This window comes from Amblyomma mixtum, chromosome 6, assembly GCF_055824585.1.
Source record: "Amblyomma mixtum isolate Tamu chromosome 6, ASM5582458v1, whole genome shotgun sequence".
In the NCBI taxonomy this organism is placed as follows: domain Eukaryota; kingdom Metazoa; phylum Arthropoda; class Arachnida; order Ixodida; family Ixodidae; genus Amblyomma; species Amblyomma mixtum.
Window position 1 is genome coordinate 99,227,958 of NC_143017.1, and position 13,916 is coordinate 99,241,873.

The 13,916-nt window shown below is 46.4% G+C and overlaps 1 protein-coding gene across 1 annotated transcript in view; it reads right to left on the reverse strand.

The window, feature by feature from the left end:
* Positions 1-3,341: 3,341 nt before the first annotated feature.
* The window catches only part of LOC149339837 (uncharacterized), a 32,080-nt gene continuing 21,505 nt past the window's right edge, over positions 3,342-13,916 (reverse strand). Inside the window, exons 2-3 of the mRNA XM_089551002.1 lie at positions 12,048-13,024; positions 3,342-3,532 (exon numbers count right to left, since the gene is read on the reverse strand). Of these exons, the coding sequence (XP_089407128.1) occupies positions 3,342-3,532; positions 12,048-13,024 (1,168 nt within the window). The remainder of the gene's footprint in view (positions 3,533-12,047; positions 13,025-13,916) is intronic.

A 13,916-nucleotide genomic window follows, 5' to 3' on the forward strand; every position in this document is an offset into this window, starting at 1 on the left:
ATAATAGTTTCTGGCTGCTGACACAAGCGACTGTTCACAGACCATGGCACAAAAGTCCCTTTCCGAAGCCACGTTTTGAAAGGGAAGTTAAGGTAAGGTTGTGAAAGGTAAGGTAAGGTAAGGTAAGGTAAGGTAAGGTAAGGTAAGGTAAGGTAAAGAAATTTAAAAAAGGAAGTCTTTGCGGCTGCTTAACACACATCCGTTGCTCGCGCTTTAATACACTTGTCTAGAAAGGAGAGGCAAGGTTGGAAATACAACGGTACAGGAAAAAACAGCTCATTCAGTATTTTCGTCATCTGCCTTCTGGATGGGCTGTATAAAAAATCTAAGGAAAACCGTATACAGTGAGGAAATGGAATGTGTCGACGACTCCTTTAAACCTCACAAAGGCCCCTCACTCCTGTAGATGACCAGTGGGCGCAGACAAAATAAGGAAATGAGCACTTAACCGTCTATTAAACACAGCTAAGAGGAATGGATGGTTTGCTGTTTTTTTTTAAAGAAAAACCTTGAAACAAGCTGCTGAACAAACGAGTGCTGAAGACCAGCTCCATCAGCCTCCGGAGGTAGAAACAAATTGTCTCAACGCATAGACTCCCATTGAGAGCTCCAAACAAAAGTCGCAAAAATTCTATGCATTGCCTGTACCTTTTTTCCTTGTACAATGCAACACTTGCATGACATAGAAAAGCTTCGCAACCAAGAAGATATTGCAAACTTGTGCTCATGCAAATAGAAACAGCTCCCTGCCCTTGCAATCCTAGGTTAGCCGCCTAACCAACGAGATCTCAGAATCGCAGTAAGGGTGGCATATCGGGCTATTTGGTGCACGTTTGGTAAATTTCGAAAGCGCTAAAATAACAGGGACAAAGAAGGAACAGACAGGGACGAGCGCTACTTCCAACTGTTTATTTCATGAAACCGCAAGTGCCTTATACAGTGGTCAAAGGCTACCATGACACGACAGAATACTGTACGTGCGCGATGTTTTGTCAACGCTTCTCCATGATGAGACGACGATTTTTAGAGCAGCCACTGCAACAGCTTGGCCTTAGTTTCAGCAGCCCGATCATGTTGTCGTTTAGCGCCACCATACTTGGATGCAGCCACAGGTCTGTTTTTACCGCCATTCAAAATTTTGTACTGGAATCTAATCGGTTACCTTGCTAACATTTTTTTAAATTATCATTTTCACTTTTTTTTCTACTTCTTATTATTATTTCTTATTATTTTTTAATCCCTCGGCTATAAATTACACAGTGCCCATTTTCTTCGTGCGTTATGCATTTCCCGTTTCTTCGTGGTATTTTTGCTTTCTGTTTACTTTTATCTTCCCCAGCAATCCTTCATTTGTTGTCCACGGAAAAGCAAAAATTCGTCACAAATACTCTCTGTGCACCCCACTACTTGGCCGATTCCCCCTTGTTGGCATGCGCCATTGTACGAGGTTGACAACAACAACAAAAGGGGAAAGCAGCTGGTGAGGATCAGCTGACAGCAGATTTGTTGAAGGACGGAGGGGAGATTGTGCTAGAAAAACTAGCCACCCTGCATACGCAATGCCTTGTGACCTGGTCTTGTGAAGGACTTGAAAAATTATAGGCTGATCAGCTTGCTGTCCGTTGCCTATAAGTAGAGTCAGGACAACTTTCGACTTAAGTCAACCAAATGATCAAGCAGGCTTTCGTAAAGGGTACTCGACAATAGACCATATTCACACTATCAATCAGGTGATAGAGAAATGGGCAGAATATAACCAACCTCTCTATATAGCCTTCATTGATTACAAGAAAGCATTTGACTCAGTGGAAACCTCGGCGGTCATGCAGGCATTGCGCAATCAGGGTGTAGAAGAGTGTTATGTGCAAATATTGGAAGACAGCTATAACGACTGGCCAGCTACCATAGCCCTCCATAATGCCAGCAATAAAAATCCAATAAGGAAGGGAGTCAGGCAGGGAGACACGATCTCGCCAATGCTATAACTGCCTGCTTATATGAGGTATTCCTAGGCCTGGATTGGGAACAGTTGGGGATAAGAGTTAATAAAGAATACCTAAGTAATCTGCGATTCGCTGGTGACATTGCCTTGCTAAGTCACTAAGCACATAAACTGCAAATCATGATCAATTAGTTAGAGAGGCAGAGCAGAACAGTGGGTCTAAAAATTATGCAGAAAACCAAAGTAATGTTGAATAGTCTAGCAAGGAAACAGCAGCTCGCAATTGGTAGCGAGATGCTGGAAGTAGTAAGAGAATATGTCTCCTTAGGGCAGGTAGTGACCGCTGATCCGGATCATGAGAGGGATAGAACTAGAACAATAAGAATGAGCTGGAGAGCATATGGCAGGTTCTCTCAGATGATGAATGGCTGTTTACCAATTTCCCTGAAGAGAAAAGCATACAAAAGCTGCATCTTACCGGCACTCACCTATGGGGCAGTAACGTGGAGGCTAACAAAGAGGTTTCAACTTGGGTTAAGGACAACGCAGCTGCCTATGGAAAGTAAAATGATAGGTGTAACGTTAAGTGACCGGAAGCGGGCGGAGTGGGTGAGAGAACAAGCGCGGTTAATGACATCCTAATCGAAATCAAGAGGAAGAAATGGGCTTGGGCAAGGCATGTAATGCGAATGCAAGGTAACTGGTGGTCCTTAAGGGTAACGGAATGGATTCCAAGAGAAGGCAAGCGTAGCAGTGGGCGTAGTCAGGCTGATGATGGGGATGATTAGGAATCCTGTGGGTGACTTCTTCATTCCAGGCATGCACTGGCCGTGGCTGCTCGACGAACTTACTGGACGAGCTCTTCTTGTGCCATCAGGATGTCGCCAGACGGCTGTACCCCCCCCCCCCCCCCCCCCCCCGAGATGTCAAGAGTGTGGGACGCGTGTCGGCGCACTAGGGGCAGACGCCACGATATGTTAGTGCGTTTGGGAATGTGTTAATTGGACTAAGTCTGAGGGCTACAGCGTCTTCAGCGCTGAGATTTTTGTGAGGAGGAAGATAACTCCTGCAGTTAGACCGCTGGATCTCGAGGTATTCGCCGTAATTGGATGACAGAGGCAGTAAGGTAAATATGCTGAGGACTAATCGGACGATTCGTTTTTCCCCGCTCGTTAGGTCGACGCTCGAGCTAAGGTGTTCCTCCTTTCGTTCCCTTCTAGTCCCACGTGGTCCAGTGTGCACATGATTTGATGTTATTCGTTCAGCTTTGGGCTCAAGATCTGAGCCGCCAGCAGCTGTGTTCTTCCGTTGGTAAAGTTGCCGCAGGTGTGATGGGATTCGGTGACGACATGAACTTCCCTGTTCACCCTGTCGTGGTGCTTGACGACTAGCTCTGCGGCTATGGTTTCAGGCGTTCAGCTGGGCTCTTTGCACTGATGGAGGCCGCGAGGGTTAAGGAGTTGTCTCCTGTGTTCACGGCGGCCACCGCAAAGAGACACCATTCGAGGCACGCCGCCACGCCCATGTACGTTACTTGCGGGTCGCCGTGAAATTGTCGCTGCTGTTGGTGGACGCGAGTCTTGCGTTCACCTTGATGGGGGTCAAGGTTCATGTGGTTCGGGATGGGGCTCGGATTGGTCCTGCTTCTGACCACGGCCGAGCGCGATCGTTGCCCATCGAGAGCGTGGAGCTCTGTCACCATTCCGGTTCGGTGAAGGAAGTGTGGCCTTTTGCGAAGCCAGAAGCGCATCTGGTAGCTCGGCGAAGGTGATGTGGAGAGCAGCTAACTTCTCGTTAGAGGTGGTGATGGCGAGACCCAGCACCGCTGATGATGACCTCGACTTGCTCTTGGTCTCGTGCGTTTAGCCAGCGGCGGTGTTACGGCATGCCGTGCGTTATTCTGCTGGTCACCAGGGTGCGGACCAGGCGAAGCGTGTTCTCTTTGCACATGCCCTTGCTGCTTCTTCAGATTCTCTTGATCATCCGGGAGATCTGGTTCTTGGCGGAAATTAGGCTTTGGATGCTGTGGGACGCTTTCAGGTTGGTCTGGATCCAGAAACCCAAAATCCTGTTCTAGTTTCCCTCTGGGACCTTCTGGCCCTCTGCAGAGTCGAGGGACTTGTACATACCTAGTCCGTGCACGAGGACCACATACGATGACGAAAGCTTCATACGTAAACTAGCTGAAACCTACATAGGAGATACAAATAAAAGCCGGCTTCCCGATTATGAAGGAGCCCCGAACGAGGCCCTGGACGCGCCCATTACGGTAGCCGAGGTAAGGGGTGAAATAGTCAGGCTCAAAACCAGATCGGCTCCTGGTCCAGACGGGATTACGAACACAATGTTAAGGAACCTCGACGACAACTCCATAAAGGCCCTCACAGGTTACATGCAGGAGTGCTGGGAGAAGGGCGAGATTCCTCCGCAATGGAAAACGGCCACCGTGGTCCTAATACCTAAGCCTGGGAAGCAGCCGCAGATAGGGAACCTCCGACCTATATCCCTCACATCGTGCGTAGGAAAACTAATGGAGCATGTCGTCCAAACCAGAATATCGAATTACATGGAAAAGAATAGGAAGGGGCCAGATGAGATGTATGGATTCCGACCACATCTCAGCACACAAGATGTCATGCTGCGATTAAAACATGATATCATTGACTCCAGAACCAAGGATGCAAAGGTTATCCTAGGTCTCGATCTCAAAAATGCATTTGATAACGTCAAACATGAGGCAATATTGAAAGGACTCAGCCACGCCGGAGTAGGCCACAAAACCTATCGCTACATAAGTGACTTCCTCACAGATAGAACTGCGAGCATAAGCTTCCAGGAGATTAAATCCGGGGAAATAAAGCTGGGAAGCAAGGGAACCCCTCAATGGTCGGTGCTATCACCCATTCTCTTTAACATGGCCATGAGAGAACTCCCGGGCGAACTTGAGAAAATTGGCAACCCAAACTTAGAATATAGCCTGTATGCGGACGACATTAATCTATGGATCAACCGAGGAAGTGATGCAGAGATTAACCAAACCCTACAGGCAGCTGCCAATATAATTTCGATGTATGCAGAAGAAAGGGGCTTAGAATGTTCGCCCGAAAAATCTGAAATATTCATATATAACGATAAGGCTCTGAGGAACAAACCACCCTCGGAAATTCAGATTTCTGTAGGAGGAAAGGAGGTGCCCAAAGTGGACACAATCAGAATCCTAGGCCTTTATATGCAATCAAATGGAAAAAACATGACAACCATCAAAAAGCTTGAGAGCCACGTGATGCAGACCCTCAATCTCATCAAACGTGTCTTGAGCAAAAGAGGCGGTCTTAAAGAAAAAAACCTACTTAGGCTCATACAAGCTTTCATAATAAGTAGAGTCAGCTACGCTACGCCGTACCTAAATCTCAAAGCAGCAGAGAGAAACAAGATCGACGCTCTCATAAGGAAGTGCGTCAAGAAAGCTCTAGGCCTGCCCATGTGCACATCCTCGGAAAAACTCCTATCACTGGGCATACATAACACGCTTACAGAGCTCGCAGAAGCAGTCCATACATCACAGCTAGAGAGACTCAGCATAACACATGCCGGAAGAGCCACACTAGCCAAAGTCGGACTCAAAACAGATAGGGGAGCTAGACAGAGGGAGGATATCGACATGGAGATTAGGAGCAATCTCAGGATTCCCCCCTTACCCAAGAACATGCACCCAGAAATAAACAAGGAAAGAAGACAAAAACGGGCACAGGTGATAGACCGCATCTACGGTGACAAGCCTGAGGAGGAGGTCGCCTACGTAGACGCAGCGGGTGATATACATAGTCAGTACACGACCGTCGCGGTAGTGAACGGAGCGGGTAGCCTCATTACGGCCGCAACCGTCTTAGGGACAAACACTGAGACGGCGGAGGAGGTCGCAATAGCACTAGCTTGTGTCGGTTCCAAAGCTAAATACGTCATAAGCGACAGCAAAGCTGCAGTCCAAAATTTTAGTAGAGGGAGAGTCTCTCCCCTCGCTGCCAAAATTTTAAGACAAGCGACATTGAACAGAACAATCAATATAATCTGGACCCCCGCGCACGAATCTGTCCGTGGCAACGAGGCGGCCCACGAGGTGGCTCGAGATCTCTACCACCGAGCTGCACACGACGGTCCACCGCTTGCAGATCACGGGAGAGAAGGGCGACTAATTTCCTGTCAGGAAGTTACAGAATATTATAGACAACATCGCAGGTACTTTCCCCCGCCTAGCATAACACTCAACAATCAACAGGCGGTGGCGTGGAGGCGTCTACAAACAGATGTCTACCCACATCCAATTCTACGCAAACATATAATTCCTTAAATAGAAGACGATAAGTGCAAGAAGTGCGGAGCGAGAGGGTCCCTCGACCACATAATAGTAGAGACGCCTGGGAGACCTTGCTCCGGAGCTCGGACCCTGAGCTCCAGCTCACCGCCGTCCGACTGGCTGAAGAGGCCGCCGGGATACAAGAGATCCCGGCCAGCATCTGACGCGACTACCCCATGCGGCCGGATCTCTCCTGATCCTCCTCCCTCAACTGAGGGTATGAGACAGGGGAGGTCTGGGTGAGGTAGTCTCATTCTGTTGGACAATAAATGTTTTTCACTCACTCACTCGCATCCCGCTCGCGGCAGCAAATTTCTGCACGGCCGTAGGGGCCTCTTGAAGGGTCGCTCCTTTTTTTCGCCAGGGAGATCTTGATGACTCCGAGCGTGGTGTCATCGGTGTACAGGGCGTAGCCCAGGTCCGGCATCTTTTCATTTCATTTGTTTCATTTTATTTTCCCCGCTATTTACATAGGAAGGGGGGTGGGAAAAAAATTGAGGGGGGGGGGGTGCGCTTTTTTGACCGAATGTGCGGTGAGGCGAAAGCCTTAAGCGCGGTGTTTCTGCTTGTGTCACTGATGTGTGGTTAATATGTTAATTAAGTACACATTTAAGTACACAAAAATCTTAAATGCTGGAGTCACTGGAGGGCGTTTGGGAGCCATCCGTCTGATTCAACGCTTTTCTGAAAACACTCTCCAGCGTCGTAGACAAGAACTACATATGCGTTGGCAGGAAGTATTACGTGCTCCAGGTCCATCACTCCGCCAGGCATTACATACAGCGTTTCCATCGTATATTTGCGACGTTCATTTGGTCCTCCAAATTTGAGCCCATGCGGCGTGATAACCTTTTCAGGCCTGTTTGTGCAGGAGGCCTGGGCCTAGAGCACCTGTATGTGAGACAGTTGTTTGCCCGTTTCTTCTTTTTTCGTGCTTGTTCCCTTCCGATTATTAGAGCATTCTTGCAGGTTAACTTCATGACTCTACTTCCGAACTTAGTAGTTTCTTCCAATTTTACTGAAAGACCCCGTTTACTAGGCTTTATGCAGGAAGTTTATGCCTCCGTGAGTTTTTTGACAGTTCGGTTTTCAAATGAGTACTTATATTCTGTTTCGCGCAAAAATCTGTACAGGGATTTGATATCGACGCTCTTCCAGCCCCCACTGTATCGTTCCGTTTACTTTGGGCTCATGGGTCATGATGTTTTAAAGCGAGTGCGTAAAATGCCAATTTCTCCTTGCACCAAAACATTTTTCTACAAATTACACACTGAAACTCTACCTGTCAAGACGTGGCTAGATAGGAAAAACATTTTTGTCTTCTGTAAACTGTCGCTTGTGCAATGTGCCTGAAACAATTGAACATTGTTTTATAGACTGCAAAGACGTGATTTTGTTTTGGGATGTGTTGCAGAGGACGTTACAGAAAGATTTTCTCCTAAATTCCTACAGTGTGCGCTACCTTGTTGTTTCCCAACTTGACTCGAACCCCTATGATATGATTCTTCTGACTGGACTTCACAGCCTTTGGAAAACGCGCATGCAAGACCGCAACGTTGAACCTGTTGTTTCGCCCAGAATTCACTTAAGCCAAATGTTGCTGCAGGTAACGGACATTTACGAAAAATTGGACTTTGTACCAGATTGGTTTCCTCTCCTGATGCGCTGTATATCCTTACCGGCCTTTTAGTTATAATATGTTACTATTATGTTCTGCCACTTAGCGCCTACCAAGGTGCTCTGTAAATAGTTGTTTGTGTGTGTGTGTGTATACACACACACACATATGTATATATGTGCTTTCTATACAAAACCATGTAAATAAATACCATGAAAGAAAAAAAAGTAGAGTACCCATTAGCGCGCTAGGCTGAGGAAAGTAAGGATGGTGGTTCGAATCCTATCTTGCACAAAGATTTTTTTTTCTGGTCTGACTAGAAAAGCATGACACCTCTGCTGACAACCTTCTTGTCGACAACGATGAGGCATTAAAGGCTTTCGCCTTAAAATCTGCACGGGCAGCTTGAAATACCCAACACCCCTAGTTATACATGGCAGAACTGGCAAACAGACGTATGGTCCTTGTGGGCAATTGCTTATCAGAAATAGAAACTATTCGCACAAAAGCACGGCAGTTTTTTTAAATGCACACAGTAGCAAATGCAACAGAAAAGGCAGTGGAATGCATAGCCTATTATATTCAATGGAAATAACGAAACACCTGAATAGAAAAAAAGAAGCTAGACAGCCATCCGTCGAAAAAGAAGCATGCTCATTCACACAAACCCGGACGCCAGATGCAAACAGGAAATTATTTCCAGGAAATGACTCTTTTAAGTTCTTTTAATGATAACCGCGATACGTCAACATTTTGTGCGTCAAGTTTGTTCAGAAGGCGCGGTAATGTATTTGATATGCTTTGTAAGCCAAAGTTTGTTCTACATGTGGGAACCTTCCAGAGTTGAGGTTTTTGACTTCGGTTGATTGGAACATTGCGTATGAGATTAGCAAGCCTGCGCAGGATATCAAGATTTTTTATGGCGCCCTGTGCATACCTCATTAAAACTTTTTGTTGGGCGAGTTGGTAGTTCATCTTGATGAACTAGGTTCTTAGTGAGAGTAAAAACAGGACAGCACAGATTAGTAGGGGTGTTCGAATATTAAATTCTTCGAATACGAATCGAATACGAATACTTGGCTCCGAATATCGAATCGAATATCGAATAATCAAGGAGAGACGCATTTAACCACTACAAAACATTTATTTCAGCACCCAAGAACATCACAGTTCAACTATCGATGATTAAATGAACACAAAAGGCTGCACAAAAAGTATCAGTCTCGAACATAATTCTTAGAAGAGTGGAAATATCAAAGAAGATGGCTGGTACACAGCATTGATTAAGGCTAGCTTGCCATCAGCACGAACGCGCGTTGTTGGGATGAACATAAAAGGTTGTCGTGAAGGAAAACCAACTTCTCCACATGGTCAGGCAGAAGTAGTTCCCTTCTAGCTGAAACGACTCCTCTAGCCACAGAAAATGCCCTCTCATTTGGCACTGAACTGGCACGTATTGCGAGGTACTTCGTGCACAGCTCTGACTCTACCAGTTTCGCAGGTATAGCCACAAAGAAGCTCACCAGCGCAGTCAGCTACGGCATGACCCTTGGAGGAAGGAATGCGCATTGCTCTGGGAGCCGCCTTGTTGTTATGTCTCTGTCGATAGGGCTTGCGGACCGAAATGAACGCTGGTGCTCACAATGAATATTCGGCTAGAAACGAATATTCGCGTCGGGTCGAATATTCGAAACAACACAAATACTTGGATTTCGAATCGAATACAAATACTAAAAATATAATATTCTAATTATATTCGACAATTTCGAATATTCGCACACCCCTACAGATTAGCCTTGAAGGCCACCACATAAAGAAACTTGGCAGCGAGTGCGTCAGCGAACCGTCTTTATCTCTGTTAGATAGGCTGAGACTGACTTTCTTGATGCAGCCACCTGTTGATTGGGAAAAATACGTAGTTTATCTGCTGTAGCCGTTAATTGTTCCCCAGACAACAAAAGTGTGATACCCTCGCCTACCCGCGCATGCGTTCTTGATTTCATGGCTCTTTCACAACCCTTTTTATTTATTTATTTATTTATTTCGGATACTTTCCAGGCCCGATGGCATTACAGAAAGGAGTGGTAAGATACATAAAATGAACAGTGCATGTTAAACAATATTATTTACAAAACGGCAGAAAATACAGTTGTCTTGAAATTGCAGATATCAGAAATGGCAGCGATGGAGGGAGGAAGGTCGTTCCAGTCTGCGCTCGTTTTGGGAATGAATGAATTATGACACATTTTTGTTCTGGAAAATGGAACAGCAACTTTAAACATGTGGTCAGAGCGGGACGATATGTATGATGGTCGAGCAAAAAGATGATCCTTTAATACAGGGTTGTGATGATACATTCTATGGAAAAGACAGAGTCGAAAACATTTACGGTTTTGTCATCATTTCCGTCCCGACCTTTCGGCATATATAAGATGTGGCCTTCCGCCAATAAAGCCAGTTGACAGTTAGCGCTTGTGTGTGTGTGTTTTGTCTCTGTTGTCCGTGTCTTTGCGTTATAAACCCTTCTACTTTGCATAACTCTCTATTACTTTCACAACATATGATTGAAAAATTCTGACCATGTCGTATTTTTCGCACAAATGAGCCGTGTGAGTCCTAAAATCAAGATTGTAAATGGATCGAAATGAAAGCTTCTGAAGAGAGAAAAATACGTAGTTTATCTGCTGTAGCCGTTGTTCCCCAGACCAACTAGGTATAGTTTAAATATGACATAAATAATAATGTGATTTAACTTCAGTCGGCACCGCATAACGATGCCGATTCATATCGCCTACAGTTGTTGATAACCTAGTTATTACAGCATTTAAATGGGTGTCCCGAATGAGGTGACCGGTGAAATGAACTTCCAGCACCTTTATAGTTTCGACAATTTCTAACCTTTCGCTGGACATGGGGTGCAAACACTGCGTCTTTATCCGCGCTTTAAACAGAACCGCTTTTGTTTCATTTGTACTTATTTTAAATAGTTACCGACAGACCGGGACTGAAGTGCCCGCAATGCAGCATCTGCTTGATGGGATATTCTTTCAGTTGATACAGAAGAGAACAGCAGTGTCACATCATCAGCATTTAGTACAAAGATAGCATCTGTACATGATTTCAGAATGTCGGTAATATACAAACTAAAAAGAAGACGTCCTAGATGCTGCCTAGCGGGACCGCCGCTATTATCTGTCTAACTGAAGATTGCTGGTTTTTGACATTTACATACTGTCTGCGGTATGAAAGATACGAGGTAATGAGTGAACGGGCCCCAGGAAACCATATCTATGGAGTTTAATCAAACGCCGGCTATAATTAATGCAGTCAAAAGCCTGCGTAAAATTGATAAATATTCCCAGTACGACTTCCCTATTTTCAAAACTCTGCAAAATATGTTCTTTGAGATGTAGCAGTGCTAGCTCTGTGGATTTGTTCTTTTTGAAACCGAATTGAGCGTTCTAGGTTAAGTTATGAGCTTCGCGGAATGCACACATTCGTTGATGAATTACGTTGTAAGTCCTTTCGAGAATACTGGCAAAATAGACACTGGTCTGTAATTGGATAAACATTTATTGTCGCGTTTCTTAAATAGAGCAGTAACTTTAGCTACTTGCATGCGCTGAGGAGAAAGACCGTCTATATCGGTCAGAACAGGAGCTAAAATATCCATCACAAACTTCACAGGTCTTATCTCAACATTATCAGCGTCACATGATTGGCTATTTTTCATAGCCATGAAAATTGAATATACCTCATTACAATTGGTTGGGCTTACGTGCATTGACTGCGGATTATGAGGAATTTGTGTGCATTCCGGAAGCGATGAATGACATTGCAAGTTTCGCAGCTCTTTGGTAAGCGCCAGCATAGCAATGTTAAAGAGTATCGGGGAGACTACCCGCCCTTGCGGTGTTCTCTTTCGAGATATTTGGAAACCTAAATGCGCAGAATTAGCCATACCCAGAAAGACGGATGCCAAACCGGTGCAGCGCGTATATTTCTGACAAGGTTACGTACACGTGCGCGTATAAGCATACAATGGCATCAGCGGGTCCTGTCTCTTTAGCATTACACGTGACGGTGGAGTGCGTGCTAAAAGCGCCCCGGTGGAGAGCAGAACAGCAACTCACCTCTGAGGCTGAGGTCAAACGACGATGCGTCGATGGCGGCCAAATCCTGCAGGGTCCTCCACGTGAGCGTGACGAGCTTGTTCTCTGACAGGTCCACAGTCATAAGGTTGGGGGCGCCCAGGAACATGTTGGCAGGTAGCACGCGAAGGCGATTGTACGACAAGTACAGGATACCGAGCCGCGGCAAACCGTCGAATGCCAGCGGGTCCACTTCCATGATGGCGTTGTACTTGAGGTCCAGTTCCTCCAGCATGGGCGTTCCACTGAACACTCGTGCAACTAGCCTTCGCAACTTGTTACGGAACAAGTCAAGACGGGTAAGCTGGTCGAGGCCCTTGAAGGTTGACTCGGTGAGGTTCTCTATGACGTTGTCGCTGAGGTCCAATTCACGAAGATTCCTCAGATGACCAAAGGCCATGTCTGCTAGTGATTCGATCTGGTTCCTCTCCAAGTACAGATGCGTTAGAGACGGCAGTTCCGTGAGCACGCCATGCGCCAGTGACGTGAGGTTGTTGTCGGCCAGTTCCAACTTGCGGAGGAGCGGTAGCTGAGATATGGCCTCCCTCTCTAAGAAGGCGATCTCGTTTGAGTCGAGTGACAGCACGGCCAGCTTGCTAAAGTTGTAGAATGCGCGCTTAACGAGCGTGCCCAGCTTCACTTGATAGAACTTAAGCTTCTCGAGGTTGGGCATGGTGCTTAGCGTCAACGTGGGCACGAAGTCCATCTTATGCGTGCCCGAAGCGTAAGTGGTGAAGCTCAAAGACTCGACAGACGCCTTTCCCTCGAAGATCTTCAGAAAGGCGTCGTCCGCTGTGAACGGCGCCGTGACGAAACACTGCACGTCCGTGGGTTCTTCGCCCTCGTCAACGTTGCAGCGGCAGTGCATGGGCTGGTAAGTGGAGTCGCACAGTTTCGGCCCAGAGACCTCGGACACTGGTTCGGAGATGGCGGCTGAAAACACCAAGGCGAGTGAGTACCTGCGAGCAGAAGACAGACATAGAAATGCGACTGAATCTTTTTCAAGCATAAATCACTTTTAGCTCCCGTTGCCGCGAATGACCTCCGCGCCAGAACGAAGGGAAGACACGGAGACGAACCTAATGGATGGATGGATGGATGGATGGATGGATGGATGGATGGATGGATGGATGGATGGATGGATGGATAGGAGCGCTCCCTTTGAAACGGGGTAGTGGCAATTGCCACCATGCTCCGCTTTTCTTTCTTTACTATTTCTTTGTTTACTGTGTTGGCAATTCTCATTAAGATTCGCCATCATCTTTACCTACAGTTTCCTACAATTCTAACCTTATTCCACATCTCTGCTTTTCAGCCACCAATCCTCCAATCGCTTTTTGCTAACTTCCACTGCAGATCTATTTACATGACCATTGTTATCTTTAAACCCTAGGGCCTCAGGAAGAGTGACTGTGCCTGCATCGACATCCGGATGGATACCATCACATTTGATTATGAGGTGTTCAATTGTTTCCACAGATCTACCACAAACTGCACATGTGTCATCTTCGCTAAATTTCTTTTTGTAGCTGCGCGTTCTAAGACACCCTGACCTAGCTTCAAAAAGTAGGGCACTGCCTCTTGAGTTATCATAGAAAAATTCTTTCCTAATCTGCCTTTTCCAGTATCGATATAGTTCGACACTATGTTTCTTTTCCATTGAATTCATCCAATTTTTAACTTTTTAAACCTAAACGAACCTCTCAGTGTGCCCTCTGGTGGCTACGTGCTGCGCTTTCGCCGGAGGGGTGTATGCGTCTTCAACGTCCTCCTAGTCGCTTCGTGGGCGAAGCTTGCGCCCTGTCCTGCAGCCCGAGCGGCGAGCGCAGTCCTCGCGAAGTGTGAGCGAGG